The sequence below is a fragment of the Belonocnema kinseyi genome, chromosome 4, assembly GCF_010883055.1.
Source record: "Belonocnema kinseyi isolate 2016_QV_RU_SX_M_011 chromosome 4, B_treatae_v1, whole genome shotgun sequence".
NCBI lineage: Eukaryota > Metazoa > Arthropoda > Insecta > Hymenoptera > Cynipidae > Belonocnema > Belonocnema kinseyi.
The window spans coordinates 85,445,735-85,466,253 of record NC_046660.1 but is presented as its reverse complement, the minus strand read 5'-3'; the positions used below and the strand labels follow the sequence as shown (position 1 = coordinate 85,466,253).

The 20,519-nt window shown below is 31.2% G+C and overlaps 1 protein-coding gene across 6 annotated transcripts in view; it reads left to right on the top strand.

Annotated features, from left to right (window-relative positions):
- LOC117170601 (CREB-regulated transcription coactivator 1-like) overlaps window positions 1-20,519 on the top strand; it is a 164,035-nt gene that overhangs the window by 5,486 nt on the left and 138,030 nt on the right. For 5 of the 6 annotated variants that reach the window (XM_033357479.1, XM_033357476.1, XM_033357478.1 and 2 more), the window contains exon 2: window positions 18,880-19,122. The exons of the other annotated variant lie outside the window; for it this stretch is intronic. In XM_033357479.1, the coding sequence (XP_033213370.1) occupies window positions 18,880-19,122 (243 nt within the window). The remainder of the gene's footprint in view (window positions 1-18,879; window positions 19,123-20,519) is intronic. 6 annotated transcript variants of the gene reach the window in all.

Here is a 20,519-nt window from a genome sequence, read left to right as displayed (position 1 = left end):
ACCAAAAACATAATAGTAGAGTTTTCCACCAAAAAAGATTGGTACTCTAAATCAAATAATGTTGAATTCAACCAAACAGGCGGATTTTAAACAGAATAATTGAATATTCCACCAAGGCAGATTAATTTTCATCCAATCATTTGCGTTTTTATTTTTCACGCAAAAAAAAAATATATATATATGTTTTCAGCCCATTTTTGCAATGTGGTCCTGCCAGCTTAACGGACCTCAGTAGACCATATGTGTGAAGTTTAAATATTAAAAAAAACATTGAAAATGAACAAATTCAGTTTATGGAAAAACGGCAAAAGTTGCATTAAAATGTTTAATAAAATTTTGGCTTAAGACGATCTCAGGGTACCGCAGCTTGCCCGATCCCTCGGCGACCCTTTTCTATTGTTCAGCGCTGGACTCTGTCTCGAAGCTGAACGGCTCTCAACCGGCGGCTTCTGTATTATGTTACAGACGACATTTCAATGAAATATAGGATATGAACTCTGTTGCTCCCTATCATTGAGGTCAAGTCGAAGGCGCACACAGTGGAAGAAAATGCACTTTTTTCGTTCAAAAATGTCCAGAGCCTTCAAGTTTAGTCCGATTTTGAATTTTTTTGTTTTAAATTACAGTTCATTGAATTCTAAAGAGCTTGACACTCCGAACTTTTACCTCCTCTATTATTTTTAATAATTTTGTTATTAAAGTATGGAAAAACTGTAATTTTGTACATTGCAATTTTTACGCTCTAATAACTGGTTAGGTAAACTTTATATGGTCTTAAATGAATATTTAGGGATGCATGGAATACAAATAATTTGTTTACTATTCCATTTATTTATTGTAAACAAATTTTTATGAACAAATTAGCTAATAGTCTTACTATCGGCGAGAAAACTATAGGCATCTGCCTTTGAAGCTTAACAGATCAGTAAAAAAATGCTGAAAAATGTAAAAAAAAGTAAGGATTTTCGGGTACATTTAAGAACAGTCAAGTTTAGAGCATTATTTCTTATACAAGGGGCGATGGGAGAAATTTGAAAAAATTCATGAGTATGAGGAAAACTGTTGTGAACCAGTTACAGTTGAGAAATTAAAAAAAAAAAAAAATTGTTGCTTAAAAGTACAAAAATGTGCAACTATATTATCTTCAGTTCTAATACAGATATTAAAGCGATTCAAACTGCAAACTAAAATTTTTGTTTTACTGCCGACGCTGGTGCAATTCTTCGACCCCTGATTCTGAATGCTTGGAAGGCACCTGGCCACGGGTCGAAGAAAGGGACCATTGTTATAAACAATTCATGTGGCAAAATATTAAATTGGAATGTTTGATCAAAATTTTGAATTTGTTTATCTAATTTTGTTATAAAAATGTAAAGTGTTATATTTTATCAAATATTATTGAATATTTATTATTTTAAGGAATAATTGAAGCCATTCTGACGATTAAAGGAAATTATAATTTGAAAAAATTTTAAATTTTATATATTTTGCCAGAAGAACTGTTTATAACAATGGTGTTGCGGAAAATTCCTTGATACTAAACAGTTTCGACAAAAAAATTTATTTAATTCTTTTGCATGAAAAATTGATTTTTACTTTAAAAAAAGTAATTTTAAACCAATGAAATAAATTTTCAACAACAAAAAAAGAATTTTTTACCAAAAAAGACAAATTATAAAAAAACTACAAACTATAAAGAAAAGTATGCAAAAGGTTAAAAACTTCTGAAAATCATAAAAAGAGAAACCCGCGCGTTTCGTTGATAATTAGACTTCACGCGTGTTTAATTTTGTATAAATATATTTAGTATAAATAGTATACAAATTTATTTAACTAACGTACGTTACTGTGCATTGCGGTTGCCCAAACGTTTTAACACGGCAACGCGCCTTCGACTCGACCTCCATGGTAGGGCGCAACAGAGTTCATACAGTTCATATAGTTCATACAGTTTCTGAAATGGATGGGAGGTATCCGGTGCTATAGATACATAGTATCCCGGAAGGTGTCTCAAGGCGACTGAATTTAAAATAAAATGAAGTAATTTGGAATTTATTTAATTAATATATTAGCAGTAAAAGAATGAATGAGTCTCACAAATAGGCTTAATAATTAGTCTATTTTCTTGAAAGTTTAATATTTTCACTTGAAATCTAGTAGTTTTGAAGCGTTTTAAATGTTTGAGAAAGCGTCTTTTTTATAAAAGATATAATGTTTCAAGCTCAGGATATCAGTAAACATTTCTCTTTCGTTTGAGTTGCATCTTACATTTACAGCATTAATATAAAAAGGTTGCATTTCAAATTAAAATTATTTCTTAAAAAAAAAATTTCAAATTAGTCGCCCTAAACCTAAATCACCTACTTCAAAACTTATCTGCCGTACTGAATTCTTTCCAGCAGCGAGTGGAGGTTGGTGGTGGGGTTAAGGTCCCAAATCGCTTTTCGTGTCGTTATGACGATTCCCATGGCTAAAAAATTGTGGTGTTTGAGCCTGATATATGCCTGATATTTGCGTGATATATACCATTTAAATGTCCCCTGTAACATAATGCAGAAGCCGCCGGTTGAGAGCCGTCCAGCTTCGAGACCGAGTCCATTGCTGAACAATAGAAAAGGGTCGCCGAGGGTTCCAGCAGGCTGCGGTACCCCCAGATCGTCTTAAGCGGATACGTGATGACATTCCTGACCTGAGAGTCAGGAATGTCAGATTTGTTATCGATATGAGAAATTTTCTTGAAACTCGGGAAAATCATATGTCAGGTAGGTATGATATTGCGGTAAAATATTTTTGGAAAAATTTCAAAATTGTGGGAGACACGTCACTTTTAATTTGTTTGGAAAAATTATATCGATCGAAAAGTTTTTAACCAAATTTAATAAAATTTGTTGTTGCAATTTAGAATTTATGAAACTTTGTAGGTTAACAAATTGTTTATAACTTCATAAGGTATTTCGAAATTTTCAGATTATGACCATTTTTAGTTACTAATATCATTCTAATAATAAACTATAACGATTCTGGGACCAAATCGTTTGTTTTTTTTTCTACAAAAAACGTATATACTGAAGTGTTTTTAAATTAAATTTTTGTATGATTATGAAATCTAATTAAAAAATAAATTGTAATTTATAAAACTGACTTCATAAGTTTTGACTATCAATGACTTTGTTTAAGATATTCTCTCGCAGATAAAAATTCATATATTTAATATGAAAATTTTTACCGATGTATTTTCAAATATTGTGTTTCACAAAAATAAATAAAAATTAATTAATTGCGGAGTATTTTGAAACAAGATTCAACACCGGGTAACAAATGTTTCCTGTGGATGAATTAGTCGGCAAAAATTCATTTCTGGACGAGGGATTGACAACTCAATCGACGGAGTGTCTACTGAGTACAAGTGTTTTCAGTGACTTCATGTAAATTCAAGTGACTTCACCGCCAGTCCCTTCTGCGAAGGTTACGAGTTGTCAACCAGTCGTTTCTGGACCACTTTGGGCCATTGCGCGGGAGAGGGAACTTGCACGCTTGAGCTCAAACGTTCATAATAATCCAGTAGCCAGTAACACTTCTTAACAAAAGACTTTGTCTACATTGTACAAGGTTGATGCTATAACTTTTGTAAAAAATCTTGGGGAAATTACCTTGATTACAAATACTTTTGTTATTTTGCAAAAGTCTCAGTAGCTTTTTATTAATGACAATTTTTATAAACAAGTAGGGATATTCGATATAGCTTTCGTTTTTATCGTGTTTGAAAATTAGATATATAACAAAAACTTTGTCTCTTAAAGATTTTTTAAAATTCCAATGATTTGTTAACTATGGCCGTGTAAACAGTTTTAGAATTTTTATTATTTTTGTATCTGTAAGCGTCCTTATAATCTTTCTCTGCGTTACTACTCTGAAAACATCGTTCTCTTTTTAATAACAATTGTTATTAACCAAAACTTGCATTTAACATGAATTAAAGCAAATTTAAGAGAGATCAAAGTTGTCTTTGTGCCTGATTTAAGCAACGTGAATAAAAAGATCAGATTCCGTAAATCTAGGATATTTTGGTGAAAATTGTTATTAACAAAACAACTATGTTTTTAGAGTGGTAACGGAGAGGAAGATTATGAGAAAGCTACCAGAGAAATAACTTTAAAAAAAATAGAAAATCTTATCTGTAAAATTGCAGATAGGACAGGCCAAATATTATTTTGCAATTAATTGTTTATAAGGCCATAGTTAACAAATTATTTGAATTTAAAAAAAAACCTATAAGAGAAAACGTTTCTGTTTTATATCTAATTTTAAAAACAAAAACTATATTAAATATCTGCATCTGTTTACAGAAATTGTTATCAATCAAAAACCGATTAAGATTTTTGCACAGTAACAAATTTATTAATAACCAAGGTAATTTCTCCAAGATTTTGTGAAAAAGTTATAGCATCGACCTTGTATAGTGTATACAAAGTCTTTTATTAAGAAGTTCAAGAAATTGCAGACGTAGTCGTTTGAAATGGACCATTTTTAACACTTATATATTAACAAAAGTTTTAGCTCTCTCGGAAAATTGTTTTTTTCCTCGTGGATTAAGTGACCTGAAAAATTATTAACATTTTTTTCGAAAATTTTCGGTCCAATAGTTTAGTGCAAATTCAATTGTTTATAACGCTCTATCTTGAAAACAGGTCGTTGCATGAAAAATTCGTCAAAACATGAAAATTTCGTGTTTTCATGAACTATTCGAAAACAATTTTAGAACATTTTTATCTTAAAAAATAATGTAATTGTTTAAAAAATGGTTGCGTCAGATTTCGAAAACGTAACTTTAATATTCAGTGGACTTTTTCGGACTTTTTCAGTCCAAGTTACTTTGTCGTACTTTTAGTGCATACAGAAGTATTACTGGCTACTGGATTATAACCCGTAAACGAGAAGAAGCTACAAAGTGTTTATTATTATTCTATTGTTTTTTTTTAAACTTTTACTCGGGTAAACCCGGTTATACGTGTTATCCACGGACATAGCCAAGAAAATTGCTCATATTGATAACAACTCTGATATTCCCGACTGGAATCTCACTGCTTGAAAATACGTATTTAATTGATGAAAGTGAACTTTTTTGTCGAAAATTCAACCTTTCTGATTAAAAACTCAAATGTTTTCTTAAAAAATTCGTTTAATCTTTTTTGTTCAACAATTTTACCAGTTGATTGAACATTCATCTTTTTGGTTAGAAAATTCAACTGTTTGGTTAAGAATGCAACTATTTAGTTTTAATTTCATCTATTTTGCTTGTAAGTTCAACTGTTTGGTTAAAATTTAATTTTTGTCGATGAAACTTTTAACTATTTGGTTGAAATGTAAATTCGCCTTTGGTCGGAAATCCTTTTTGGTTGATAATTTAAATATTTTGATGAAAATGCTATATATTTCCACTTTAAATAGTAAGAATATTTTAAGCGTTTCATATTGAGTTCAATGTGATAACTACTTTATTTTTATTTTAACAAAATGTATAACCCTCTTATTCCCCTTTTTGATATGTGAAGTCTGACATTTCCATTTGTTGTTTTTTTTTGTGCAATTTAGTCTTCTAGTATCCAGATTTTTCTTTGAAATCGAAATAGTTGATAGTCATGCGACTTTGAAAAAAATGATCTTAAAATAAATTGAGTTTCCTAAACTTATTTTAATCTGTTTTTGACTATAGACTTTGGAAACTTGAAACTTGATAGATTAAATTTAAAGTTTCTTTTTGGATATTATATCGAGTATCAGTAATGAAAAAGTTGTCGGTTGATCGTTTCAAGCGAAACGAAATGCACTGATCGCTGAACGAGTTAACGATGCGTAGGTACTTCCATTACCTTTCAATATGAATGGCTTATCTCATTCCATTCGCTCGTAAACGTATCGTTCTCGTTAAAACGTGCACGAGTCTGATCTTCCGCATCGTATACGTAGATTTATTTGCCAGTAATTAAAATCTAGCGAGCAACACAATCTAATCTCTCTTTTGATATGACAAAGTTGTAATTCCAGCTTCCGGTACCTATTCTTTTGTACGTTTATAAGACGGAAAAAAGTACATATTTATTTTTATCGAGCGCAAACATTCTGTACGTGGTCAAAACCATTTCTTACATAAAACTCATAAAGTTTAAACAATTTTATTGTAATAATCATAAATTCACGTGCTAATGATAATTGAATAAACAAATAAGGGTTCATCCAAAAATTAATTAAGGTATTAAAAATGAACTTCAAAGTTTATTTAAACTATTATTCGTTATAGTCCACATGGAGAAAAATAGATGTTAGCACAGACTATCTAGATGTCAATAGGTAATATCTTAGCGATTTAACTATGGTACAGAAATCTAGATACTGAAGTAGAGCATCCGTAGATATTAAAAAGAAAATTTTAACTTACAACATCCTAGATATTAAAGGACAGAATCTAAGATATTCAAGAAATATTTTTTAATTGTTCAAAAATTACCTGTAAAACATGCCATTTTCTATAAAATGCAAAAGAATGATAATATCGTAGTCCTCTGTTTTTAAAATCTGAATCCTCAAGCATTCGCCTTTTTGCATAATTATGCGATTTTTGTGTTGAAATGATAACACACTGTTCAAGGCTAATATGAAAGATGCCTGCAGCTGAGTCCTCATTTTCTTAAGAAAATGATAACATTTCCAAAAATATTAAATCCATTTTCCACCAAAACTTATAGCACTATAGATTTCCGAAAAACCACAATACACACGATGAAAGCTCAAGATACAGACAAAGCGGGGTTAAAATCTGTTGTCGCCACGCCACATGTCAGCGACCTTGCTCCCATAAAATTTAGCTTCTTTAATATCTTAGATATTAACTGTTAATATCACACATTTTATATTTTCAATATAAACAGATATTACCCTTTAATATTTCATATGTTGAATAGAAGATATTAGATATTATGCCGTAATATCTATATATTATGGTTCAATATCAAAGTTTTTAATATTTTCTTTTCAATATCTATTTTTCTCCGTGCATAAAATACAAAAAAATTCCTATTTATTTTCCACAGACTTTTATTTTTCTAGTTTAGAGACTCAACATTTTAGTTACAAAGCTAAGTTAAAAATATATATTTTTTGTTCAAATTTCATCTCTGGTTGAAAATTGAACTGCTTTATTGAAAGGACCCCGCATAAAATGTACGTGAAATGGCTTTCCGTCGATTTTAATTAAACTTCGTAAAATTGTAGTTCTCAATGTCTCGATCAAAAGTGTTATGGGGCACAAAGTCTTAGAATGGGCAATTTTCGAGTTATAGAGGTTTAAACATCCAACCCTTTTAAGAAACATTACCAAATATCTCGAAAACTGCAGCTCTGCGGAAAAAATGTTCCCTATGAAAGTTATTGGGCTCTGACGGTGAAATGCAAACAAAGTCAAGGTCTTAAGACACAGGTCATTTTTCAAGGTCATTCAATGTGACCTTGTCATTTATTGCTAATATTCAGCCAATAAAGAAAAGATATGAAGAGGAAATCAATATAGAACCCATAAAGGCAAGAAATGAGAATGACTTAGTCAACAGCCAGCCAATGAAGGCAAGTCATGAGTGCGATTTAGTCATTATCTAGCCAATGAAAGCAAGACGTGAGCGAGATTTAGTCATTATCTAGCCAATGAAGGCAAGATTTGTCCAGGATGTTGTCAATATCTAGCCAATGAAGGCATGAAATGAGCTTGATTTAGACAATATCCGGCCAATGAAGGCAAGTCATGAGTGCTCATGTCTTGCCTTCATTGGCTGGCTGTTGACTAAGTCATTCTCATTTCTTGCCTTTATGGGTTCTATATTGATTTGCTCTTCATATCTTGTCTTTATTGGCTGAATATAAGCAATAAATGACAAGGTCACATTGAATGACCTTAAAAAATGACCCGTGTCTTAAGGCCATAACTTTCTTTGCATTTCCCCGTTAAAGCCCAATAACTTTCATAGGGAACATTTTTTTCGCAGAGCTGCAGTTTTCGAAATATTTGGTAATGTTTTTTAAAAGGGTTGGATGTTTAACTCTCCATAACTCGAAAACTGTCCATTTTCGGACTTTGTGCTCCATAACACCTTTTGATCGAGACATTAAGAACTTCAATTTTACGAAATTTAATCAAAATCGACCGAAAGCCATTTCATGTACATTTGCTGCGGGGTCCTTTCTTTTTTGTTTATTAATTTATTTAGCTGAAAGTGTAACTATTTCGTTAAAAGTCAAATTTTTTGTTAAAATATATTTTTTATAAAAATATTTTTTTTGTAAAATAAAAACTTAACTGTTCCATTTTTTATTAAAAATGTATCTTTTTTGGTTTAAAAATTCAACTACTTGTTTCAAAATTAATGTAATTTGTCAAAAATTCGATTCTTTGCTTGCCTTTTGGTTAGAGAATTAATCCTCTTGCTTTAAAATTTGACTTATTTGTTAAAAAATTAATATTCTTGGTTTTAAAATGAACTCATTGGTTGAAAATTGAATTATTTTCTTCAAAACTATTATTTTTTGTTAAAGATTCATAATTTAAGTAAAAAAATCACCTTTTTGGTTGAAAATTGAACTAGTTTGTGAAAATTCTTAATTTTTTAAAATTATAATTTAATCACATGTTGAAAATTTAGCTGTTTGGTTGAAATTCCAACTATTTTGTTAAAAGTGTATGTATTTGATCGAAAAGTCAACTTTTTGGCCGGTAATTTAATTCTTTGGTTGTAAATTTAACTGTCTTGTAGAAAGCTTCTCTTTTTGGCTTGAAAATTTAACATTTTTTATGTCGTTTTCTTTATTCACTAGAAAAAGTTTTTTTTTATTAAGAATGGATTTTTTTATTTGAGAATTCAAATATTTATTCGTAATTTTATTTAATTCGACTGTTTTTCATTAAAAATCAAATCGACCTACGTTATTTTTGTATGACTCCAGGCTAAATTAACGACCAAAATTTATTCGGTTAAAGTTACAAAATATTGGAGGGGGGATGGGGGGTCAAAACTGACGGGTCCTCATAAAGGGAGGTATATATTTCAACATTTCAGGAAAAATAAATTACGCAATTTATACAAGGCCGCAAATCGGGAGGATATTTTTTTCGTCAGAAAATAATGTTCTCAGGTGAATCTAATTTTCTCAGAATTTTTCCTTTGAGTCATTACCTTTCTAAATAATCTCAGCGGGCACAATTTCCTGTTTCATTTCGAGAATCTGCTGGAATCTTGTATGCAAAGTGGCATGTCGCTTATCTTCTCAAAAGTCCGCTTCTCCTTTCACTCACTTCACTTTTCTTAGTTTAAAACAGTCTTTTGAGTATTTCAAATTTTTCTAAATGGAACATTCTGGTCTGCACATTCATCAAAATAAGCTTGATATTTTTCATCTATTTTTATTCTGAAAGGTTTTTTATTATTTTTCAAATTCCAATGTTAATTGCTGCGGATTTTGAAGGATAAATCTAAGCCTGCTTCAGTATGGACATAGGAAACACGGGACCATCTTACGATGTGTCTCTTGATTATGCACACGAGCGTTTTTTGGATATACAAAGCTTAAAGTAAAGGAGGTCTAGTGCCAACGCAGAATAAAAAGACAAACTGTGCAAGAAAATATAAACATATGGGCGCTGCCATGTTTGTCGCGGGACATCAAAAGATGGCGGACCTCCCCCTTATTGCATTAACCCCGCAATGGCATGCCTAGTCCCTTGTTTCCTATAGCCATGTGCTTTAGAAATAAAATTGTTTAGGCTGAAATTGGTCAGAATCTTTCAGGGAATAAAATAATCTCCTGATCATTATAATTGGATACAAATTGCAGCTTTCACATAAAGTTGCAGCTAAAACACATACATCTATATAATATTTGTTAAATAAATAATTTGAACCGGGACCATTTTTTTTAAAGGATGCTTAGATTTCAGCTATGTAAACCTGGCAGCACCAGTTCATCAAATAATGATGTCTCCTATTTGATAATTAAGGACTGATTTAGGGCTCATTATGCCCCATTGCCGAATTTTTGGCTCTTCAATTTTTTTAAAATATGGATGGTGCTGCCAGCTTTACTTTAAGCCAGCAACGCCACTCAAGGAATCGGTCAAAAATGATAATATCAAATACCCCCCCTTCATAGAAATTTCCGGCTCATTTCCGGCTACAGGAATCCCTTTAATCCAATGTCCTATATTCATAATTAAAAAGGGCCACGGAGGGCAATGCGGCAAAAAATTAATCTTCAATTTTTCTTCCTAACATTAATAAGGGCCTGTTTAGGAATCACTTTCTATCCAACTACGGGTTTGATTACGTAGCCCTTTTTATAAAATATGCAACGGTGCTATTAGCTTTACTTCAAGCCAGCAGCACCACTCGAAGAATCGGTCAAAAAATGATTATGTTAAATTCTCCCTTTCATAGAAATTTCCGGCTCCAGGAATCCCTTTAAACCAATGTCCTATCTTCATCATTAAAAAGGGCCAAGGAGGGAAAAGGAAAAAAATATACATTTTTGATTTCTCTTCATGACATTAATAAGAGATTATTTAGGGATCACTTTCTATCCAACTAGGGATTTTACTACTTAGCTCTTTTTAGAAAATATTGATATAAAAGTAAATTTGTTTAATACATTTTTTAAAGGTTTGTTTAAACAAATTGTTTGTTGTTATTTTGATTATAATAGTCCTTGAGTCCTAAATGAGCTTTAGATCCTATGGATTTTTACGATTACAAGCATCTAAAATTGGTTTAAAAAATATCAAAATTTGGAATAAGTATCAAGCATCTCGTAAAGAATAAGAGATAACTGAAAAAGGATATCATTGTTAACATTTCCATCGAAGGAATGTAGTGTATAAATGATAAGGAAAAAATATAAAAATCTGAAGATATAAAAGTTAGGTATAGTGTTTATGGGAATAAATAATATAAATAATTTGTGCATTGCTAAAGGGGATTAAGAATTAGAGTAATTAAATCAAATTCGCAATTTCATATCGTTATTTTTTGACCGATTCCTCGAGTGGTGCTACTGGCTTAAAGTGAAGCTGGCAGCTTAGCATTGTGACATGTTTTATAAAAAGGGCTAAGTGGTAAAATCCCTAGTTGGATATAAAGTGAGCTCTAAACAGGCCCGTGTTAATGTTAGGAAGATTAATCTAAAATAAAATTTTTTACATATGGCCCTCAGCGGTCCCTTTTTAATTTTGAAGGTAGGTACAGCGGTTTAAAAGGTTATCTCAAGCCGGAAATTTCTGCCACAGCAGAATTTAGGAATAACAATTTTTTAGCAATATTTTCAGATGGTGTGGCTGATATTATTCGAAGTTAACAACACTTCTGTATGTTTTTTTATAAAGTGCGCAGGTGTAAATTTATATTGCAACAGAAATTGAGCCCTAAATACAAGCCATATAATTGATGTCAGAAAGAAAACCCGAAAATTGATGTCCTGACCTTTTGCCCTTAGCGAACCAGTTTTAATTTTGAAGATAGGACAGTGGTTCGAAGGGTTATCGCTAGCCGGAAATAAGCCGGAATTTCCTGAAAAAAGGGGAATTTAATATAATCATTTCTTGACCGGTTCCTAGAATGGTGCTGCTGGCTTAAAGCAAAGCTGGCAGCACCGTGACATATTTTTGCCCTTTGTGGCCCTTTTTAAATTTTGAAGGTAGGACCGTGATTCAAAGGGTGATCTCGAGACGAAAATGAGTCGTAAATTCCTTTAAAATGAAGAATTTGATATAATCATTACTTGACCGATTCTTCGAGTGGTGCTACTGGCTTGCAGTAAAGCTGGTAGCACCGTGGCATATTTGATAAAAGGGCTAAGTATATTAGTGAAATCCATAGTTGGATAGAAAGTGAGCCCTAAATAGGCCCTTATTAATGTTAGAAAGGGAAATAAAATATGTATATTTTGTCCCTTTGTCCTGTGTGGCCCTTTTTAAATTTTGAAGATAGGGCAGTGATTCAAAGGGTTATCTCGAGCCGAAAATGAGTCGGAAATTCCTGTAAAAAGAAGAATTTGATATAATCATTTTTTGACTGATTCCTCGGGTGGTGCTGCTGACTTGAAGTAAAGCTGGTAGCACTGTGTCATATTTTATAAAAAGGTCTAAGTAGTAAAATCCATAGTCGGATAGAAAGTGAGCCCTAAATAATCCCTTATTAATGTCATGAAGAGAAATCAAAAATGTATATTTTTTCCTTTTCCCTCATTGGCCCTTTTTAATGATGAAGATAGGACATTAGCTTAAAGGGATTCCTGGAGTCGGAAATTTCAATAAAAGGGGGAATTTGACATTATCATTTTTTAACAGATTCCTTGAGTGGCGCTGCTGCCTTGAAGTAAAGCTGGCAACACCATGCATATTAAAAAAAATGAACAGCGGAAAATTCGGCAATGGGGCATAATGAGCCCTAAATGAGTCCTTCATTATGAAATAGGAGACATCATGATTTGATGACCTGGTGCAATCAAATTTATATAGCTTTAAATTTCTCCTTCAAAATTCGGAGAAATTAATATTGTGCCCATTTTCGTCAATTTTACAAATCATGATAAAGGTTAGACAAATTTTGAAGTTGATTGTCCTTAAAGTTAATTGTTTTCTTCAGAGTGAACAAAAATGTTAACAAACAAAGATTTCGTTAAGTGGGGATTCTAGTTTGATTCACTTTTTGTTAATATCAGCTGAAATAGTTCAATTTCCATCGCCTTTAATTCGAAAATTTCAATTTTTATATTCAAAATTGTTAAATTTAGTACTACAATTTGAAAGTTAAGAATATTTATATGCAGATTCGTTTAAAAATTTTTTTGGACACACCTAACTTTAAAACGTACAATTTGAAAGTTTAAATTTAAAAGTATACAGTTGAGAAAAATACATATTCAAATTGTCCCAAGTCTCATATTTCCAATCTCAAAATTGTTTATTTTTTCAAAACATTTTTAAGTAAACAAATGTGTTTTATTTGACATTTTGTATTCACTTTCAACTTGTAATTGCTGAATTTTGTATGCATCCAATGTGAAATTGTGCATTTTGAAAGTGTTTCATTCTACATTTTTTTCACGATAATATTTTCATTCATTTTATTATGAATGGTTCAAGTTTGAAATCAGGTTTTTTAAATTCTACAATCATCGAATATTGAAGGTTTAGATCTCAAACTCGAACGCGCTCCAGTTACAGTGGTTAATTCTAAAAGGTTTTCAGTTAAAAATTAAAACTTGATAAATTTTAAAACATTTGAATTTGATATTGTCCAAATTTTCAGGTTTTCAATTTAAGGGTTGTTCAATTATAAACATTTGCATTTAAAAATTCCGAAATTATCACGATTCGAAAAAGTTCTTTAATAATTAAATTTTGTCATTTACTTCTGAAGGTGTAGATTTTAGATTCTCAAATTGCAAATCTTCAATTAAAAACAGTTTTAGTTGAAAAGTTCCCAATTTGAAATTGTGTAATTCTGACACTTGAAATGTTTTATATTTCTAATTCATAAAAATTGCAACAACTGCACTGACTCAATTTTACGATTATTTCACGATATAAAAATAATTCTATAACGTATAAGTATTTTTTGGCAGCAGCTACTGCGTGGAGATTTTTCTCTTTTATTGCTCAAATCGTAAAATTTGTTTTATAAGGCGATTATGATAATAATCTAATATAATAATGTTATAATCGTGACTTTTAACAGATCTGTATATTTAACCATGTCCCTGAACTTAACTGCATTTCATATGCAGCGAGACAGAACATTTAAAAACAGAGAAATTCTTCAATGTATGAACTTGCCTTGCCAAGGTCACATTTTTGAAGAGTCATTTGTTACAAACAGAAACTCAAAAATGTACTTCTTTTTTATGTAACTAGTTTGCTCATTTTTAGTGCGGTTTGTTTTTACATTCTTATTACATTAAACTTATACTGAAACCGTAAAATGAGAAAGTATTGGTTTTTATATTTACCGTCAGTTTAATATTTCAATTTTATCTTCGGAATGCAGGAAACATAAAAACACTTTTTTATTTGTCCAAAGTTTGTAATTCCTAGAAATATTATTTTGGGAAAAAGTAAAACAATTAAATTATAACTCTTTCATGTGCTAATTTTTTACAGTTTTTTTTATTGGTCTACGTTTATTTTTCTCTTGAGCGAATAAACAAAGTTAAATGTCTTAATTACCTCCGTTAACGAGTTTCATGAAATCAGGCATTCTATTGGCTTTGAGGGTTTACTTTTTATACACTCAGGTTCTCGAGAAACGTTTCGAAAAATTGAATTGTTAGGAAAGATATGTTAGTGGGTTAGTTTTTCTACCCTTCGAATTTGTTTATTCCATTTACATTTCACACAATTCCATTTTATTTCGCGGAAGTCAGATGCCTACTAATTTTTAGTGATTTGGATACTTAACTATGATAAAATTCAATATTTTTTAACTTGTTTATTAAGTTATTGAATTACTTTATTTTTATTTAGGAATTTGTTTTTCCAAATGCAAACGTACAGACAAATAATATATTTATGTGCATTATAGAATAGAGAAAACCCCAAATTATACACTGTAAAATTGATTTGAATTAAATCAGACGTATTCACCAGTTCTTCATCTTTTATATAACATAAGCAAAAGTAACTTTTATCTGAAATAATTAACGAAAATTGTGTTTTAACAACTAAAATATAACCGGTTTTCAGCACTTTCATAGTCTTATTATAATCGTTTGGCTTAGTTTTTTAAATTAAAACTTATCTCAGAAGGTTAATTTCGACGTGTCTAATTGACGAGGTGCCATCTCTGTAGAACGAAATAAAAATGTGTTAATCTCGGTTGGCGAAACACGGAAGCTTAAAAATCCCATATAAATAGTATTGGGAACACCAACGCCCCCTGAAGTAGGGAACCTTTTTATTTGATTCTCCCGAGATGGAACCTTGTCATTTGGACACGTCGATTTTTGGTTTGACTTCATAATTTGCTCTTTTTTCAGGATTTAATGCTGAAATGTGAGTACTTTTGTTTTGAAATTGAATGATAACATGATACACACAATGTGAAAAATCATATAAACAATAGACAAACAATTGTGTGCCAAGAGTCCGACAGTCTGAACTCTGCGTAGTTCGTGCATATGATTATAATATTCTTCTTTTGTTCGTCTATTGTTTACATTGTTTTTCACATCGAGTTTATCATTTTGGTGTACATTTTTTAGTACATATTTCTCAAAAACTAAGGAAGACCCCATTTTGATATTTACAAGGCTTCTAGAGGACATTGTAAGCTATATCTATATTAAAAAATGAAGAAAATAAGAAGTGTTCCTTTTTTGTTGCAGAAATTCAGTTTCAAAATTAGTTTTTGAAAAATCCAAGACGTTTTTGAAATTTTGTTGTTCAAAAAATATTTTTTTCCAACACATGCACGAAATGTTCGATTTTCGAGTAATGTATTGCGTGCGGGAAGTGACCAATTCCGAGACCGTGGTAAAAAGCAGTTATAAAAAGACTCTTTCTAGCTGCTGCGCTTGCGCTCTTTGAATAAGATTACTTTTTCTTGCTGTTGCGCTTGCGCATTTCGAGTCAGAATTACTTTCCAGGACTGTCGGATTCATAACTTCATTTCATTATAATTTGACGCTTCAGAGAATAGTGAATAGTTGTTGGACATACTCGAAGTGATAAGTTACCATAAATGACTGATAAATTACCGAAAATTTTGGAAACTTCTAGATATCTGAAATTATCGGTAATTTGCTAATTTTTCATAAATTTCTGAAAATTTTGGAAATTTAACTAATTTTTCATAAATTTTAAGAAATTTAGCAAATTATACATAAATTTTCAGAAAATTTTTGTATTTCTTCCAAAAAGCTTCGGATACACTAAATTTCTAGACATTTTCGGTAATTTACAATTTACCAAAAATTTCCGGAATTTTTAGGTGATTTTTGTAATTTTACCACAAATTTCCCAAAATTACCATAAATTTTCGAAAAATTGATTTTTATTGTTTCTCAAATCGAAAATTTCCCACATTTGTTAGAAAAAATATCGTGTGCTACAGAGCTAAAAGTATTAGGCAGTTGAAACTCTTGTGAAGTTTACAGTACTTGCCAGCGGCTCATCTTCGGATCGTCTCTGGCTCGTACAGCTAACTTATTTTAGGGTTTTCTTTCAACGCCATAAAGAACTGATATGAGGATTTTCGTCAAAATTACTGACATTAGCTGAAATTATTCAAATTATTTGACATGGACTTGCTCAATTGGACACTTAGGAGGTATGCTTCATTTTCGCGGGTGAATAACTGGTAGAGAGAAAATTTTTGAAAATTCAGGAGTTACAGTATATATTTAAATCAAATCTTTATTTGGTCGTTTCTGTTGAAAATGGCTCAGGACCAACGCTACATGTTCAGAGGGATAAAATTAAGACTTGATGTTCATATACTGTAAATTTTTTATTTTATTTTTTTTTTCTCCTTATAAATTATTGATCCACGAAAATGAACAACTATACAAATTCTGACCAACACATTTTTGCGTACCGACTTCATTGAAATCAATGGAATGACCCAATCATTCTAAAGAAATTTCAGTTTTAAAGTTTTAATCTCAATTTAAAGATTTGCGTGACAAAAATCTTGAATAAAGTAAAATTAACAGGACGGCCGCAGGTCAGTGAAGCTAGGAAATCAGCGAAAAGTCAGAAAATTTTGTTGGACCGGGAAAAAGTCAGGGTTTTGTAAAAAAATGTATTGCAAAAGTCAGGGAATTTATGGGAGAAAAACTTTAAGTAATTAGCAAGAATAATCAGGGCCACCACAGAGTTATCCTTAATATCACTTTTAATATCACTTTTTATTAAAAATAATGTTTTCGTTACTTTAAAAGAAAGAAATGATGACATTAGGCACTTTCCTTTCAATAAATTAACCCATGGGTCAACCACTATTGAATTCAGGTTTATACCTATTTCTGAATTTTTCTAGTATTATTTAAAATATTTTAGGGTATTTTTGAAGATTCTCAGGAATTTTTTATATGTTTAAACAATTTGAAGGGATTCCAAAGGATTTTATGATATTTTTGCGTACCATACACTGGGGCTAAGCGGCGCATGTGGGAGAAAGCGGCCAATCCTTGGTTTTTCATTTCTGAATGCGTTATTTGCTTCTTCTAGGTAAAAAATATTTAAGCTTGTAGCTCACAATGGTAAAATTTCAATTGCAAAACTTACTCCAAGTTTAAGGTATTTTAGAAAATATTTCAGAGGTTTAAAAGATTTCAAGAAATCTCCCGAATCTTCAAAAGGTTTAAAAAATTTCAACGGATTTTAATAATTTTAAGGGATTTAAACAATTTGCATGCGGTTGTAAAGACTTTGCCAAAATTTTGAAAGATATGAAACTAATTAATGGACCTAAAAAGGATTTTATAAGATTTCCAAAGGTTTCAATGATATTAAGGGCTATTTTAATAAATTTTCCAGGATTTCAGGAAATATCATAGGTTTTTATAGAATTTCACGGGATTCTAAATAAATTATCTCCTGAATTCTTCTAAATTCTTTGGAATTCTCTCGAGTTTTCCTAATTCTGTTGCATTCTTATCAATTCTACTCAAGTCATTAAATTTTTTTAATTTTAGTTTTTGTTTAATTCATCCGGAAGTTTTTTTAACTCACCTCGGATTCTTAGAAATTTCATCGAATTCTTTTGTATTCCCTTGCATTTTTCCAAACTGGCTTCAAACTTACAGAATTCAACCATTTTTTTAATTGTTTACAAGTCAGTATATTTTCTTTTTAAATATACCTTGAATTTTTATTATTTTCATCTAATTCTTATCATTTCTCTTAAATTCCTCTAAATTCAATCAATTCCTATTGAAATCAATGGATTTAAAAAAAAATTTCCAATTCATTTGAATTCTTTTGAATCTAACTTAAATTGTTTTGAAGTCTTATGAATCGAATTGTTTTGAATTCTTTTAAATTTAAAAGAACATTATTCGCATTTTTATGCACGTTAGTTACTTTTAGTTACTTTTTGGGTTAGAATTAATTCACTTTTGGTAACATTTTAGGCTTATCGAAGTAAATTTGGCCGTAACAGCCCTGAGAATAATAAACTTAAAATTTAAAGTTATTTTATTCTATTTATAGAAGTTTCTATATTAAAAATTTTACAAGATTGCAATTTCGGTCTTTAAGTGTTAATGGCCAGGGAAAAGTCTGGGAATTTTGAAAAATAAAGTTTGCGCCCACCCTGATCACCAATTGGCAGATTTTTGTGGTAAAAAGTACAAAAGTTTAAAGTAATTATTTTAAAGTTAATGCAATATTCATATCATTAATGTTTTAGCTTAATTTACTTCATATTCCTACCTTACCGATACTTCTTTTATTTCCTAACTCATTTTCACACAAAGCGCCGGATCGGGTAGAAAATTTAAGATAGTAAATAATAAGCACTAAGAATGCTGGGCCTGGTCCTAAAATGTAATAATTATGGAAAAAAGCGAAAAAAAAATATTTACAAAAAAACTTTTTTAATACTTATAAAAATTTAGTTATTTAAATAAGTTAGGAAATAAAAAAAAGTTTGGTCGCGTGGCCCACTCATTACATGGCCTTAAATTATTTAAATATTAAAAGTCCTAATTTTGAGGTAGGGATTTTTTGGATTTTGTTATGAGGGGTGAAGTAGACATAAGGAAAATTATATGATAGGATGTATATCGATGTTCTGTGGCTGCTCGTTGGTGACAAAGGGTGTTCTTTGATGAACTTCCCAGGTAGCATCGGCGAGCAGTTCGGTGGGTGCGAGCCCCACGGGTTCCGGGGTCCCGGAAGCCCCGCTGTCCGTCAAGAGTGCCGGCGCCAGCCCACCGCAATCCAGCAGCAAGCATCTTCACATTAACCTTGGCAATCAGTTCCGGCCCGGAGGCTCTCTACCAAATGTTAACAACAATGTCAACATCAGCGCCGCTAAAGATCCCTCGGCGACTTCCGCCGCTATCCACTCGATCGACCTTAAGGTACTGATCTTTCGGCTTTTCGATCTTATTTGTATTGTTCACCTGCACCGCAAAACAAACTTTTTATTTGCGCTTCCATTGGCCTTAGTAGAAAAATCTGGGAGTAAGAAACGTTGCAGGTAATGGGCGAAGTGGGTAACAGTCAGCAGGGTAACTATACGTCTGTAATTGTCACATTGAGTTTACGTGGGACGCAGTTATCCTACTGGATGTTGCAACCATGTTCGCCCATTACCTGCAAGGTTTTCAACTCCCAGATTTTTTTTTAATTAACAAGCAACAGAATAAGAAAAGTAGCGCCAGTAATCATAAAAATTAAGTATTTTTGAACTCCACAATTTAACAAATTTTTTGACTTGATTTTTTCCAACATTGAGATACGTAATTACAAGTAAAATAATCAAGAAAGTATAAACTTTTTATAATACTTCACCCGTTTGTCAATTCAATTAGAAAGTAATGCAGTTAATGACAAATATTACTGTTTGACTTCATGGTTTATCGACCGTTCAATGTATGTTTTTAGCCTTCTTATTTATAAACTGAATAAAATATCGCATTGAAATTTTGGAAAGTGAATGAAAATGCATCAACCCCCTTTGGATCATTGAAGTTTGTGCTTTTAAAAGAAAAACTGTTTATTAAATAATAAATAGTTTTACGTGCTCATCTTACAGCCGTCATCTATAAGGAAACAACAGCGCTATCTGTCTTTATGATTGGATCTTATGAACATTGTCTCTAAAGCAACCTTTTCTTTAAAAGTCCAGTCATCTGGTACTTTTAGATGGTAATTTCTGGGGCAGTCATTCTTTCTTTATTAATTACTTTATTTATGGGTGCATAATATGAGGTCACGTTCTGTGAACAGGTTTTCTTCCCGGAACACGGAAATTTTTTTGGCAAAAGGTGCAAAATATCACATTCCATTGGATTGGTGCTTTCCTGCACATTTGAAAGGTAAAAGTGTTCTTAGAAAAATTAAAGTAGATACAATTCTGCGTAAAAATAAAAAAGAACGCTGTTCTATCACCAATAGTTTCGGAGTTATGGCCTTTCAAAAAACCCCGATTTTTTCCAATTTTTTCCAAAAATCACATGTTTTTTGTTTGTTTCTCTGTAGCTCGAATCTTGTTGGCCGGATCTAAAAATGGTCAACAAATGAATTAAATTAAACGGAAATACCTATCATTTCAAAAAAGGAACATTATCCTAACTATAATAGATCGTGAGTCAACACTTGCCAAAGGTGACCTATTTCGACCTGAATTTACAGGTAAATTCCCAGAGTTCAGTTTTTTGTAAATACCAGGTGTATACATATGAAACCGGTATTTTTTCAAGAAAAAAACACATTTATTTCAAGAGAATGATAACAAATATTTTATTCAAAGTAT